Below are 14,975 nucleotides of genomic sequence, written 5' to 3'. Positions count from 1 at the left end.
GACAGCCTGGAGGAAGAAGAAACCGCCTAGATGAGGCAGTAACCATCTCCTGCTGGTTTGACCCATACCCAACCCCTGACAGAGCTGCAAGAAAGTTATTTCCACCTGTGGGGCTTACAAGGGTTAGGTTATTCCACATTTCATTCAAAAAGCCAAAAGATCCCTGTGCCACAATGGGCAAAACCCAAATATTCACAAGCCCAGTGCAAAGCTCGGGTTAATTTAGACCTTGCCATTCCCTGCGCTTCTGGCAGGCATCGGGGATGTGCTGACACTTGCCTCTCAGATGGGAAAAACATTCAGGTTCAGGCCCTTTATTTAGGAACTAACTCAATAAAATAATAATTCTGTGTTACCAGGAATCCAGCTAAGTCAGAAAAGGAGGAAAAGCTGCACGGAAGAAGACGAGACAGTTGAGAGGAACACCCCCGCCTTGGGAGTGCGCACCCTGCAGCAGGAGATCAGCACCTTGTAGCAGCAGGAGTCGGAAGCGGTTTTGCTGTTTGCACCAAGGACAAACCCTGTGCTGAACATCCACAATCGTTGAGGAAACAGCCAGTCTGTTGGCATTTACTACAGATTTACAATTTGCTATGGATTGGCACACAGTTTACACTGGTTGAGATCCACAGGTGCTGGATATAGCCTCAAGCTTTTGTAGAGGCTCCTGTGATAAAAGCCCTTAGATGAAAACCAAATATCTGCCACCTCCAGGCTGAAATGGTCCAGTATCAGCACATTTTGCCTTGGAGAAAAAAAAAAAAAAAAGAGTCCTTAAAAAGATGCTATAGCTCAACCTGAGGCTATGGCTCCAACTGAGGGAGCCCGAGGTCGGATCACAGGAATACAGTTCTTTTTTCCAACATTAAAGAGGTAAGTATCAACATAATGAAAGCAAAAGCAGCAGCTAGCACATACAGCGTACTCTATTTTCATTTATTTCTGCAGTGAAGGAGGGAAAAATGCTGTAAGAAAACGGACCTTCTGAGATTGCAGCTGTTCTGCAGCAGCCCCGCAACCTGTGCCGAGCACAGCAGCTCCGACACATCACGCAGTGAAGCAGAAATCAGAGCAGGGACCACATCAGCTCATGGTGAAAGACCACAGATAAGATAAGTAGTCAACTTTCAGCAGCAAATAGAACAAAAGCACCAAGCTGCAGCCCTGGCAAGACCAAAGCACCTGAAGGCTGTAGCCCGGCGATGCTCAGGCACACCATGTCTGCATGAGCACCAGGCACTTGTATGGACATGAGCACCCAAGAGGCTGTAGAAAAAAACCTGCTGGGGCTTCATTGAGCCCTGACAGCAGAGCACAACCACCACAGCTGAGCACACACTGGGGAGACACCCCTGCTGAGGGATTAACCCCTTCCCAGCCACCCGCACCGTGCCAAAGCAGCACACTGGTAGGAGAGCAGCAGCACCCCACAGCCCCGAGCAAGCAAAGGCTTACTGGGAATAAAAGCCTGGGTCATCTCAAATGCAGCAGAGGGAGAAAACAGGTGATGACTCTCACATGAGATAAAAAAGCATTATTAGGCATAAGCACTGCTAAACCAGCTCATTAATTCAAAATGCTTATTCAAGAGCAACTGTCCCTCAGTTAAACTACTTAATGGACTTCAATTAAAAAAGAGGAAACACATGCTTGAGAGAAACTGCTGACTTTGATCTTGCAATTTTAAATTCAACAAACAGACCAGATAGAGAAAACATTTTAGCAATAACACTGCATTGCCTGTGCTGATGGGCATCTGGGGCACATGCAACAGCCAGCGGACCTATGGCAGTTGCACACACAGGACTTCTACCACATAAATCTCCCTTCAGGGGGAAAAAAAAAAAAAAGCAAATCCAAAACACTGTCACCCATCTCACCACCAAACTGTCACTGCTCTGCTGCTAACTACACACATGCACCCAAGTCACAAAGAGGATGATGCAAACTGCACGATCTCTTGGGAAATGCAAAACTCTGCACAGGTCCAGTAGTCACAGCTGCACGTTAAGTGACAAGCTGAAATAGTCACCATGCAAATCACTCCTAAAAGGATGCTTTTGCCATGGTACAAAGCTTTGAAGATGTCTTCCGGAAACACCGTGTGAAGTTCAGACTAGAAGTCTTCAGCCTGGAGAAGAGTTGTCTACAAAATGGCAAGTGGCACAGAGCGAGAAAGGAGAACTGGCCTTCCACCGTCTCTTCCAGTGCAAGGACTGGGAGTGATCAACTGAAATTAAGATGTTTCTTCACTTCACCCAAAAGGTTATAGGATCTGGGAAACCTCTTGTCTGAAGGTGCAGTGGATGTAAAGAATTTATACATCAATTTGAAGGGAAACTGGACTGTGTGCTTTGAGGATAAACGTTATCTATAAAAGGTTGCTAAACAGACAAGGCACTTCAGGCTCAGGAAGTCCCTGGCCACCAATTGTTTTTCATTACAGGCCCCCCCTCATATGTGCATACCCTGTTCTTATTCATCCCTGAACAGTCACCTCCAGCCACTGAGGCAGGACACCCATGTCGATAAGTCAAAAGTCCAAATCATATGGTTACACAGATGTATATTCAAGACTGTTATTCTTGTATTTTGAGGCTTTATAGCAAAATGCCAAGCTAAAAACCAAAACAAACTATCCAAAGCAAGTAGTCAGCAATGGGCTATTCAGTTCTTGTATTTCAGGTTTTCCTTCAGATATTCAGCATCCTTTATCTCCCTTCCACCTACTTGTCCAGACACCTCACCTTGCCCCTCCCTCTCACCTTCCCACTTTCCCTGCAGTTAAGCCAAGTTTGCCTTGTCTGAAGGACTTAAACATTTTTGAAGAGTCAGAAGGCATTAATCAAATGAAATATTGTGCAACTATTTCCATCATCAAATTGCATCGGTCCCCAAGGTCTCTTAATTCTTCATTAAGAAAGTGTTCCATGTGGAAAGAGGCAAGAGAGGAATTGGACAGCACTTCACAAGCTTCACTGTAAATGAATATGCACAATTTGAAATAAATCACTCCAGCCAGACAAACAGATGTGCAAACAAGCCCAACACCAATGGTTTTGTCAAAAGGAAGCAACAAGTAGCAGCGGGCCCACTTCTGCCATGAATTATCTTACTAGCAGCGTTGTGTAGAGGAATCACCCAAAGCTGCAGGTATCGAGTGACAATGGAGTGTCAAACCAAAAGAACCGGAGAAACAGGCAACGCGCTGGCCACCATGCTGGGTCTGAAACCATGCAAGATCAAAGCAGCCTGACGCAGCTGCTGCAGGAAGTGGGCTGACTTACAAAACCTCAGCCAAACACATGCACTAGATGAACTGGGCACAACATTTTATCCAAAAAAAGGTCATGAACTTTGTTAGAAAAGCGCACTCTTCAAAAGGTAGACAAGTATAGATGATGTAAGAACACCGGGCTGCAGCCACTAACAGGTCAAAACCCCACCTTGAACACCCTAACAGGTCATTCGATTTTTGGAAAATACCTCTTGGCCAGCTCATGCCGCAGCATCTAGATGAAGGTGCGGTTACTGGTACAGGGTCCCAAACTGCTCTCAGAGGACTATCTTACACTTAATAAATCCCAAACTAATCTCCTTTCCCAGCTGTGTTGCTTTACACAGCCCCTCTCTGGCCTACACTAAGTGCTCCAGGGCACATCACTTCCCTGCGCCGTACCTTCCCACCAAGACCCAGCTGTGAGCATCAAGTGAAGTAACCACTGCAGGGAGTGGGTATACAAAGACTGCATCCACCCATCCATCTGCTGCTGTTGTGAAACATGTCAAATCCGTAGCAAGCAAGTCCTACCTCCCCAGAGGAGCCTGAAGCACTGCTCTGAACCACAATAATCAACATTCCCTACTTCAAGGGGTTTTTGCTATGAGGACAGGGAAGAAGAGGGGTGAGGGAGAGCGGGGAGGGAAAATCTCTGCCAAGTACACAACCTGCGTGAGCAATCCCAGCTAAGTTCATGATCACAGGTTGGGACCTTCATCAAAGACAAAAATGCCCAGGTCCTGACTTCTTGTGCTGCAATCTTTCCGTCATCTACAGGAACAGCAGAGGAGCCAGGCGTATTAACTGCAAAGAAGTTCATCTTGTTGACAGTGGCTGGCATCCCCAGTTTCAGTCCTTTGCAGCAAAGCAGTGAGGATCCGCTTCTCCCCGTTTGGTTAACGTAGCAACTGGGCACCATGGGGTGATGTTAACAACATGCTGGCATGAAGTAATTCATACTTCCACCACCAGCCTCAAATCTCCTTCCAGATATTCATCAAGAGGTGCTCTGTCAAAGCTTTTTATCAAACAGGTAGGATTTTTATCCTACATGAACATGAAAGTTTGGCAGACCTCATCTTACTCCCTTGGAATTCAAGTTTGTCAGATGGAGCTGCAGAGATGAAGGCAGCAAAGCTTGTTCCCTGCAGCATCTTCCTTTTTCACTTCAACCTTCCGAAGAAGCAAAAGGCATCCCCTGGAGTGCTTGCAGCACAGACCCAACCAGAGAAAGACACATGGACTTCACCCTTGGGTGCCATCCCTTCACCTGCTTCAAGAGAGGATGAGTCAAGAAGCTGGCAACCAGCAAAGAGCCTCCAATGTGCAGAGAGACCTCGGATGGACTCCAAGTGGGAGACTATTCATCAAACTGAGGAAGCAAGCACGAATCAGAGGAATGGTTCACAGCACCTTATCTCCCAGTTCCAAAGCTCGGTGCCTACAGCACAAGGAGCAGAAGTGAAAGAGAAGCAGCAGTGTTGGAGGCAAAATCTGCATGACAAAACCAGTACTGTGTGCGCCACGCTCGGGAGCAAGCCTTCATCAGGGGACTTCAGGGCCACCCAAGGAGCTTAAGACGTGCATCCCTGGCCACATGCCAACTGCTAAGCAAGAACAGCAGATACCTCCCAAGGAGCCTGTTTGCACAAGGTAAATCAGCACAGGTGATGCTCAGGGTCATCTGGCAGCACTGGTCACTGGGTAATTTTTCAGTGTACTTGAGCAACAATATTCAGAACTTAGGCTCTTGTCGAAGGCTTGGGAAGTGGCCATTGTTCTGGGGTGCGGAGGACCCTCCAGGGCATGAAGAGATGTCAGAGTGCCACTGGTGAGAGGATGAAACTTTCACAAGAAGCATGTGGTTCAAAAGGCCTTTGAAGAAGGTGTCAGAAGCCAAATGGTGAGAGAAAGCCAGCAGCACATCAAGAAATAATCAATCGGCGCAACACTTTCCACTTTAAGAAAGCAACCTATATGACACTAGGTGTCACACCTCTGTGCTCTACGGGAAGAGGTGAGGACATCATCCTGGAGACACATTACAAGAGGCTTTCCAGGTTCATAAAGCAGGGCACAAATAACACTAGCTCTGAGCTTGTGTTCTTGTACAAAGCTTTTCCTTCCTTTCTACATAAAAGAGCTAAGTTAAGAGCCAAGAGGACAGAAAACTCTCTGGGGTTAAAATAATCCCAACCTGGCAGAAGCACCTCCTTCCTCTTCTGTTTTTTATTATGACTCTGTATTTCTCAGTTCAGTGATTCTCATGTGCTTCCAGCCATTCCATCTTCCAGTGGGGCTGCAGTTTACCCAGGATGCTATCAGGCCACAGCCCTCTCCAAAACGTCTCAGCTACAAGTTGGTTTGCCCCAGCAGCCCACCTGTAACTCACATCCGAGCAATACTGAACTTTCAGATGGTCAAAAATCAAGGATCAGAGCTACTTTACTGTGTATCTGGATTTCAAGAAGCCTCATGAAAAAGCCATGTCCTTCCCAAGTGCTAATATTCAGAGAAGGGAAATAACTCCTTTTCATTCAAGTGGATGTTATCAGTCTACTTTCACTGCTGCTGTGATCTTTACACAAGCTCTCCGTCACCCTCCCATGCAAACGCCAGTATTTTCCTAAGCTGGTTGCAGTCCTACCTAAGTCTATAGCTGTCAGCCATCCTGTTCCCATAGTTTCAAACACCTTTAAAGCAAATGATCCCCAAGCCAACCTCTCAGATTCATCTCCCGCCCAAACTCAGCTCTTCAGATGCCTCTCAGAGACCTCTCATCAGCTGTTTTATACCATCTTTGCAAAACCTCAGCAAATCTTTCTAAACATGTGCCATCATCTCTTTTCTCACAAGTTCCATGCCTCCACCCATGAGGTTTCTCTCTCCCATTACCAAATCCTGCTTCACATCAAAGACTTTGCTTTATCCTTGAAACTCATTAATTTCCATTTAAAATACTCATTCACGCACATATTTCCATGCCAGAAACCTTCCCATTTTCTTTTGCCATTTTCCTTCTAGCACAAAAATGTTATGGAGGACGGGGCACCCTGATACCTGTCCAGCCTGCTCAAATTCCTTAATCCAACATGTCTGACCTGCTCTGAGCCCCTTAATCTTCCAAACCCCATATAGTCCCAGTACTAGCACTAGTTTGTTGAAGGGCAAAAAAATAAAGCAGAACCTTAAGTAGCCTAAATTATATACAGAGGGTATTTTAAGTACAAACTTCAGCCTCTAAGATACCACCTTCTATCAACTTAAAACTCTTCCATGAACAGGCTCTGAAGCAGGAAAAGGATGCCCCATGAACATAAAGTGCCACCTATTCCAGATTTAGCTATGGGACACAAGGCAAAACCATTAAAACCCTCTTTACTTTGCAGTAGTCAGTACAGCCCATACAGAAAGATGTGCAGCTGGAAAACATAGCCCAGCAGTTAATTAACAAGGCTCTTTTTTGTACAGGTTGCTCATTACAAGTCAAGTACACGTGCTCATTGTTCCCATTAGGCTGAATAAACGCGAGCAGGTTCATACTCATCAGCAGCTCACTGAGGCAAACACATTTGCTGAACTTGCACAACTGACATTTTTCCAAGCTATTTTTTTAAGAAAAGTAACTTAACAGCATTTCTCCTTGCTATGCCTTCAGACTAAACCTTTGCATATATATCTTTAAAAAAAAAAAAAAAGAAGAGTAAGAAACAGGCAGAAAATAATTACTTCTTATATTGCAAAGATACCAGTAGCTAAAAAGTTCAAAGACACAGGAAAAAAAAAAAGGCAGAAAGTGAGAAGAAACTCACAGAAGAATAACGAAACACCATTAAAAAGCCCAACCAGAAAAAGCTGTGAAGGACAGGGAGCAAGAGATACCAAAGAGGCAAAACACCAAGTATGGGTTCTTATTTTAGTAGACACATCAGTTCAAAAGAGATGGATTTTCTCATCTGCCTAGCACAAGACATTTTCAATTGTATGGAAAAAAGGACCAGAACTACCAAGAAGGACAGAAGTGGAACGAGGGGAGTTTGAGATGATACCAAAAAGTAAGGTTGACAAGAAACCAAAGCAGAAGTAGGAAATAATTAATACTATGTTTTTGAGAAGACACCTTCCAAAAATCAAGCCAGCTCATCATCTGACCTGCCCTCCCTTTTGTATCAATAGTCCCAACCTGCAGGGCTGGTTTGTTGAGCTTTTTTGTTCCACCCCTTGCAGGGGTCCAGCTGTACCTGGCTGTGCCTCCCAGATCCTGCTGCACCCAGCACACGGACACCAGCACCTCCTGCGGCAACAGGCCGGGGATCACAGCAGCACGTCACCTTCGGGAATCTGGTTAGACTAATATAGAAACATCGTCACTAGCAGATGTCATCACTCATTTCATAACCAAAATGCCAACCGACTGCACGCAAAAAAAAAGGCGTTTTAAGAGTCTGCTGCCACCATAACTCCTTCTTAAGAGAGTGTAATTTCTAACTCTGGCTGCAGTTTTAGAAAAGCTGCAATTAACAATCACTCCACGGCTGTCTAAGAGGCCTGCATAAACCCAGTTGTTGCTGACACCACAGGTAGCAAAAGCTCACCAGGGCACTTGCGCTGATTCAGCGGGAGAGGTAGTCAGAGGAACACACGGAAACTGCAGAGGCAGGGATGGAGCACACTGGAGCATCCTCTGTACAGGCACCCAGTACCATCCTGGGAAGTACAATCGCCACGTTAGTCACCAGAGCATTCATACACATAGCTGTAAATGGAAAAAAAATGAACTTTTTTTTTATGAAGCAGCTTTTAGCTGCTAAAACAGGACTTCTAGTCAACAGGACAAGAGTGTAAGTCAACTACAATACCCTACCCACATAACAACAGCACTTTTCACCTGTCGTCAGACTAGAATCCCTTCACATATAGACAGATATATTTATAGAAGCTACTCAACATACTGAACACTGTCCAGACTACTTTCCTTAAAGCTTCCCATCCTTCCTTTCTACACCTTCCCACTCAACTTCCATTTTCTGGATGAAAAACAAGCTTACCTCCAAAAAAAATGAACATGCATTGACAGATCAGGTAGTACTGCCTGCTGCCGTACAGCCCTTAACCATGTCATTCACATGAAAAGCCCAGGCACAGCTGGCAAACACTGCACTTCCATAAAGCACCAAAACCACCTTCCACTTCTCTTACCACTGAAAAGAACAGGCCGCAGCACCAAACCCCTACTTTATACCCAGATTTTTTTGAGATGCTCAGCCAATTGTGACACAGGGCTGATATTAATACTAGCCGGAATGAAGGAAGAATAACATGAGTTAAAGAAACCAGATTTCACAGGGAGCAGAATAGCGCCTTGGTTCCTCACCATCACTAGAAACCCACAGATTATCCACTGAGCTATCGGTCTCTCTTTCCTTGAGGCTCAAAGGATAACTAACACAAAAGAACACCGTTGTATGTTTTAAGTAAAGTGCCTGATTTAAGTCTAGTTTGAAAACAGATGAGCAGCAAGAATAGAAGAAATCCCAAGCTATGTACTTGATGCGTGTTGAGCAAGCCTTTTCCACTGCGGAAAAATGCATCTCATCACCAATTTAAAGCTACTTTAGGAAAATGCTTTTCAGGTTTGACTTGCATCTCATTTTGCTGGAAATGCACCAATCGACATTAAAAGTAAGGTAACGAGCATTATGCAAAAAGTTCTCTACTCTGAGACTAAAGCTGGTTTAGGTCCCCAAAAAGCTGTCCTGCATCTCACTGACAGCACGACAGTAAAGGGTTTGATTTCCCTGCACACAATCTGCATTTCCAATGCCTACACTTGTTTAAAGCTTCTGAACATAAAAGGCTTTTAAGCTGCAGTTCCCTTAAAATCCCTTGACATACAAGGAGCATCCCTTGCTCTAATGATCATGCTCAAAATTTCATGGCTTACAAGCAAAGTATTTTAGCTGACTGTTTCCATACTCAAAATACTTCAATAAAACACCCACACAGTGACAAGAATGAGACTTTAATCAGTTTTAAGTGGAGTTTTAACACTAAGAGATAAAGGGTTGTTAAACACAATAACAAACGGACATCTGATTTGTATGAGGCATTATCCTGTACATGTCATACTTGGTTTTTGTGTATTCTCAGTTACACACAGAGCCACTGTTGCACAGCACAATAGTATTTGAAGAGGCTGAATCAGAGTAAGGCTGCTTAACAGACTGATTTTTTTTTTTTTCCTTTTAGTATCTCTATATATATATGCTATATGAAAACAGACTGAAAATTTGAACCGGCAGAGAACGACAGCTCTGCCAAACACTGCAGTTGGAGCCCCTTTTAGTGCACAGTTCCACCCCATCCATCTGCATGCATGACACTTTCTAACAGTATTTAAAAAGGTAAACGAGGCACTTCGTGGCAACCACAGGCATCGTTAACATATTGCACACATTTGCTATGACTAAACATGGAACTTGCACACTAGCATCCTTTTTTTTTCTTTTTTTTTTTCCGAAAGCTGAGACATTTGATGCTGCATGTAAACTCCACTTCAGTTTACAATGTGTGCCACAGGAACAAATTTGGATGCTATTTATACAACTGCCCTTTAATAGCTGTGGCAAATATTTTGAGTGGGGCTACCAATGACTAGGGGATGCTTAAGGGCCTAACAGTAAGCTCTTACCGAAGTGATGCCTTCAAGTAGTTTCAGACATGTAAGCTGTTACACATCCAAAGAGGTTTAAGCATACAGTCCAGAAACTCAAGGAAAGATTACCTACAGAATGCAGTTCAAGCTAATTATGAATACTGTCATAAATAAAGTTTTAATAAGGATTCAAAAACCTTTCAGTCATAGTAATTCTTGTCAACTTCTATGGGGGTGGTAACTGAAATAAAGTATAGGAGAGTATGTATAATATATATTTATATATATAATATATATATAATGCCATTTTTCCATTTCCAATGACTACACCATAAAATGTAAGCAAGGCTTCTCAAAAGACATCGAAACATTCAAAAATAAAATCAAAACCCTCATTCCAACCTTCACATTCCAAAGGAAAAATAACAGTGCAAAAGCCCATCGCGTCATGATTTCCAATCTGGCCCTCAGTGTTACATACCAGAACCGCACCAATCCAATTTTTATTATCCAAAGTGGGACACGCAGCAGTGTCAATATCCAAATACTTTTAAAGCACGAACATTTTTTTTATTAGCCAACACAACATTCAACTGTTAAAAAACAAAGTGAAACATGATTTGAAGGGTAAGAGTTAAATGTCACATCCCAAGGTAACCACCTCCTGCTTGTCAATAACAGTGGGAATAATGAGCGCTGGAACCAGCAATCTTGATCCATTAAGCTATTAAAGTCTAATTAAACCTGTAAGTCAGAAAATATTTATCAGCATTGTTAGAAGTTAGAACCATGAATCTGATGAGGAAAATTGACCAACAGATACCAAAAAAAAGCAAGCACGTTACACCTTTGTTTACCAATAGTAATTACTGGAAGTCCTGCCTTGTCCCATTCAAATCCTTACCATTAATGCTGTTGTACAGGGCCCTTACAGATTCCACACAGTCTTTATCTAGGCGAGAACACAGCTAATGAACTTCAATGTCAGCACCAATAAGTTAATTAAGGGGGGGCAGGTATTAAATCCTAAGAAAAGTGTAAATTTGGGGACGGCTATTCAGGGCATACTTTAGAGAGAACAATTTTGTCAGCTACTTCAGATTTGTATGCAACAGTAGTTGTACTCTTAAGTCATCTGCAGCCTGGGCATGTCAATTGCACACCAAAAGCCAATCTCAAGCCCTACTACCCCTGGCTACATCCTTACAAACAAATAATAACACTGCCAGTTCAGAAATTTAATTTGTTGGGTGGGTTTTTTTGGATTTTTTGTTTGTTTGTTTTTGTTGTTGTTGTTTTTAATAGCAAACAAAAAAATTGGGACAGGCTTTCTCGGAGAATTTACTGCAGCACTGGTTTCCTCTATATCATGTGTTATGTCTGTTTTTAAAACATCGTAGGTACTGAGTATTCAAGTAAAATTCCCTAACAGTTAATGACATTTTTTTAAAAAGTGTGCAAAACTGCAAAACTCATTGTAATAGAATGTGTAAGGTCAAAGGGGTGGAACGGCTGACAGAGGTTTGATTGAATAAATGCATCATAAATCTTCAAAACAAACGTTAACCTGGAGAATCTCCAATTGAAATTTCCTGTGCACCATTACAAAATATTTTTATATTAATGAGAAAAAAGCTTGCAAGGCAGCCCATGAAGTATTCACAGCAGGAATATGATTGAAAAATAATATAAATGTAAGATGTTGACTGATGTATGCACTAATAGCATCTGACTTTTAGCACTGGCCTTGATTACACAAGAGATGGAGCAGCCATTACAATTCAGAAAAAAACAATTAATAAATCATTGTCAAATTTTCTAACAACTTGTTTCAAGCCCGTATTTTAGTTGATAGCCTCCACATTTGTATGGTTAAGTCATTGTTGCTGTGTTTCCTTTCTGTGACCCCAATAATTTTTCTCCCTTCATTTGCGGGTCTTTAGATGTTGTGAAGGTTCATTCCTGTACCCCTATACAGAATCACTCCCTCTAGCTGCCTTTTCTAGCACCATTACACTTAAAAAAATAAAACGCACAAACAACAAGCAGTGACAGCGGCGACTCCTCAATTGTCCAGGATGAATTACGGTAGCATGCTAAAGAAAGGTGCATGTAAATAGCTGGATATGGTACACAGGCCAAGCTCCAGCAGACTATATTCCTTTCCGAGCATTACTTTCCATCCCCCATCCAAAATACATGCATTAGAATGTAGTAAAACCTTCTAGAAACATCTCTTAGCCAACTGCAGACTTTTCTGTTGCCACACAAGTGCAAAAAAAGGGGCAGGATGTGAACCTGTATATTTTCGAAACTTCGTTTGGTGACAGAACACAAAAGGAAAAATTCCTACGTATACACATTAGGTCTGTCTCCACTTTTATAAAACTGGAATAAAATGGGAAAGTGCCATGTTTATAGTTCCTAATTGAAGTTTTAATGTCCTTTTGACACAAAAAGGTATATACATATAAGAGCTACGTAACCTTTTTTTTTTTCCAACTGGACAAGTGTCAAACCCTGTAGATTTATAGGGCAAAGCAAGATTGGTCAGGAAAAGTATTGTTCCTATAATTGGTAATCTGACACTATGTCTTTTTGCCATTTAAAAAGGTCCTTTTTTCAGTTTATTCAAGTTTGTCACTCTTCGTGGTTGGGTTTTTTTGTGGTTTTTTTTTTTATCTCCGATAAAAAAAATATTCAGACTTTTGTAATCTGCGTATGCTGATCTTCATCGAAAGGTTCATTCTCTGGATCAGAGTCAGTGGTGTCAGAATATCTATAATGATCAGGTTCATTGTCACTAACATCTGGTGTTACAGAAGTTGAACTGCTAGCCTCTGGATTTGATGGCTCTTCTACTGTTTTTGTGAAAAATAGCTTCACCTGGGAAAGGAAAAAACAACATTTAAAAAGGGAACCTGGACTTTAAGCAAGCACAGGTAACAATGCAATTTTTAACAGCATGGCTCCCTTCACCACACAAGTGCTGCTTTCTCTGCTCTGGAAAGAAGGAAATAAAGCTGTTCAGAGGTTAGCCAGCTTCTCCCTACCACTCCTGACAAAACTAAGAACTGGCAAAGCAGCAGGTTTTTCAAGCCCAGCTAAAGGATTTCTGCATTACCTGCACCAATCACTGGCACTTGACTTACAGCAGCCAGCCATACCATGCCACGCTAAGCAACATTCCAACAAGCAACTACGACCATTACCTTCAAACAAGCACTGCTGGGGTCTAACAGATATTTTATGAGCAAGTTAGAAAAGGCTGAAGCTCTTGAAAATGCCTTTTCCATTTTTAAAAACAGTGCTGGCAATGGCTCATATTCCTCAAAGCTGAACTCACAGGTTAAGATACTCCCTTGAAGTAGGCACCTCTGCAAATCAACTCAGGAATTACTGTGTAAAGCTCAGAGCTCATGGCAATGCAGCTGGTACAGGGAAGATGCTACCTTGGTCTCTGGGCCTCCTACTACTCATCTCTAATGGTTTTGATAAATACTTGAAACAACCTGAAGACTTTACTCTCAGTCTCTCAACTTCTATCAGCTTCCCAAAAAGCAGGTAAACTTAAAGCTATAGTCTTTGCTAAGTGGTGGCAATACTAACTCATGAATTCAATTTCTACATAGCAGTTCCAACTGGCTCCTCCATAAGGCAAAACAGACAAATCAGATAATGTCATTCAGCTTTTCAGCTTTGTTTACACATAATATATACTGACCTTGAAGTTGGGAGAGAAATATCTGTTGGCTTTGTCTTTATTTGCTTTGTCTAGATCATTTTTTGTTAATGTAAGGATTAAATATTCCTTATCATTATCTGAGCGCTCTGTACTGAAAATACCATCAAGTTCCTGATCTGCAACTAGACTTCCATTTTCTACTTTGTCTGAATTTTCATCCAGTCCTATGAAGAATGTATTTACCCAAAAGTGAAACATTTTGTCCTGGGGGAGGAAGAACAGAAAGAACAACATTGCTTTAGTATTCACTAGAGACACATCAATTAGACTAATATCATCATCTGGTCAAAAACAAATTGGTCATATCAGACAAAACTTGTTTGGACAACAGTACATCATGGGTTACATTGCATGAAAGACGTTTTCACCAATTCGCCTAGGTAACATGCAAAAATCTACATTAATCAAACTCGATTGTAACCAATTACGCTTTCCGAAGCCACTCCTTATAAAATGTTGGGTTTAAAACAAATCATGCCTACAAAAAAAAAAGCAAATGACAATAACTTAAACAAATGTTAGATTTGTAATCCCAAGGCATAAAGGTACTTTTTTTTGCTCATACCTTGCTAAGCAGTAGCCAAACCCAACAGACAATGTGGGTGAACCAGCTTAGGTGAGTAATATTTATCAACAGAGAACATCCTCTCCCGTAGCTTCCTGCATTAATGGAACACTTTATTTTTATACAGAAATAGTTGTAATGGCCAAAACCACCCTACAAATACAGGACTCCTATCATAATGGACTCATTACTGCTTTATGGAGATGGTTTTACCAGTCACATGTTTGCTGACTGGTACTAAGAAGTCACGACTTTGGAAGTGTCTGCTGTCCTTCTACTCAGCAGGAGGTTTTTAATGAGAAGATGGGGTACTGACAGTTTTGAATAAATTCAACTTAAGCAGAATTTGACAGATGACCAACAACAGCTGGAAAGGTATAAGTTAGATTATCCACTACAACACTGCATACCTGTACAAACAGGTAAAAATATAAACGTATCAATGATGTTAAAAATTCACTGGAGAACCAGCTGGTACCAGCCAGTATATTAGAGGCACATCATTATGACTAGCAGGGTCGTTGTGAGTGTTATCTCCATATGTGCTACCAAACAAGCAACAACATTTTGCTCTTGGCTAGACAATCCCCAAATACGGTATGCCCATCAAGTTCACCTCTAAACCCTCAGCTAAATGGCCCCGTAGAATGCACTGAATGCTCATTTTAATTCTCCATCACTTGCCATACTTTCATCAGTCAAGCGCTGGTGTTTCCAAAATCAACTACCA

General features: G+C 42.1%; 1 protein-coding gene across 4 annotated transcripts in view; it reads right to left on the bottom strand.

The window, feature by feature from the left end:
- PTEN (phosphatase and tensin homolog) overlaps positions 1 to 14,975 on the bottom strand; it is a 106,499-nt gene that overhangs the window by 46,885 nt on the left and 44,639 nt on the right. Inside the window, exons 7-8 of one of the 4 annotated variants that reach the window (XM_055793655.1) lie at positions 13,660 to 13,884; positions 9,287 to 12,821 (exon numbers count right to left, since the gene is read on the bottom strand). The exons of the other annotated variants lie outside the window; for them this stretch is intronic. Coding sequence (XP_055649630.1) covers positions 12,636 to 12,821; positions 13,660 to 13,884 — 411 coding nt within the window. The 3' untranslated portion in view covers positions 9,287 to 12,635. Of the gene's footprint in view, positions 1 to 9,286; positions 12,822 to 13,659; positions 13,885 to 14,975 lie in introns of those variants that run through there. 4 annotated transcript variants of the gene reach the window in all.

The sequence above is a fragment of the Falco peregrinus genome, chromosome 1 (assembly GCF_023634155.1).
Source record: "Falco peregrinus isolate bFalPer1 chromosome 1, bFalPer1.pri, whole genome shotgun sequence".
In the NCBI taxonomy this organism is placed as follows: Eukaryota; Metazoa; Chordata; class Aves; order Falconiformes; family Falconidae; genus Falco; species Falco peregrinus.
This window is presented reverse-complemented; position numbering and strand designations above follow the sequence as displayed.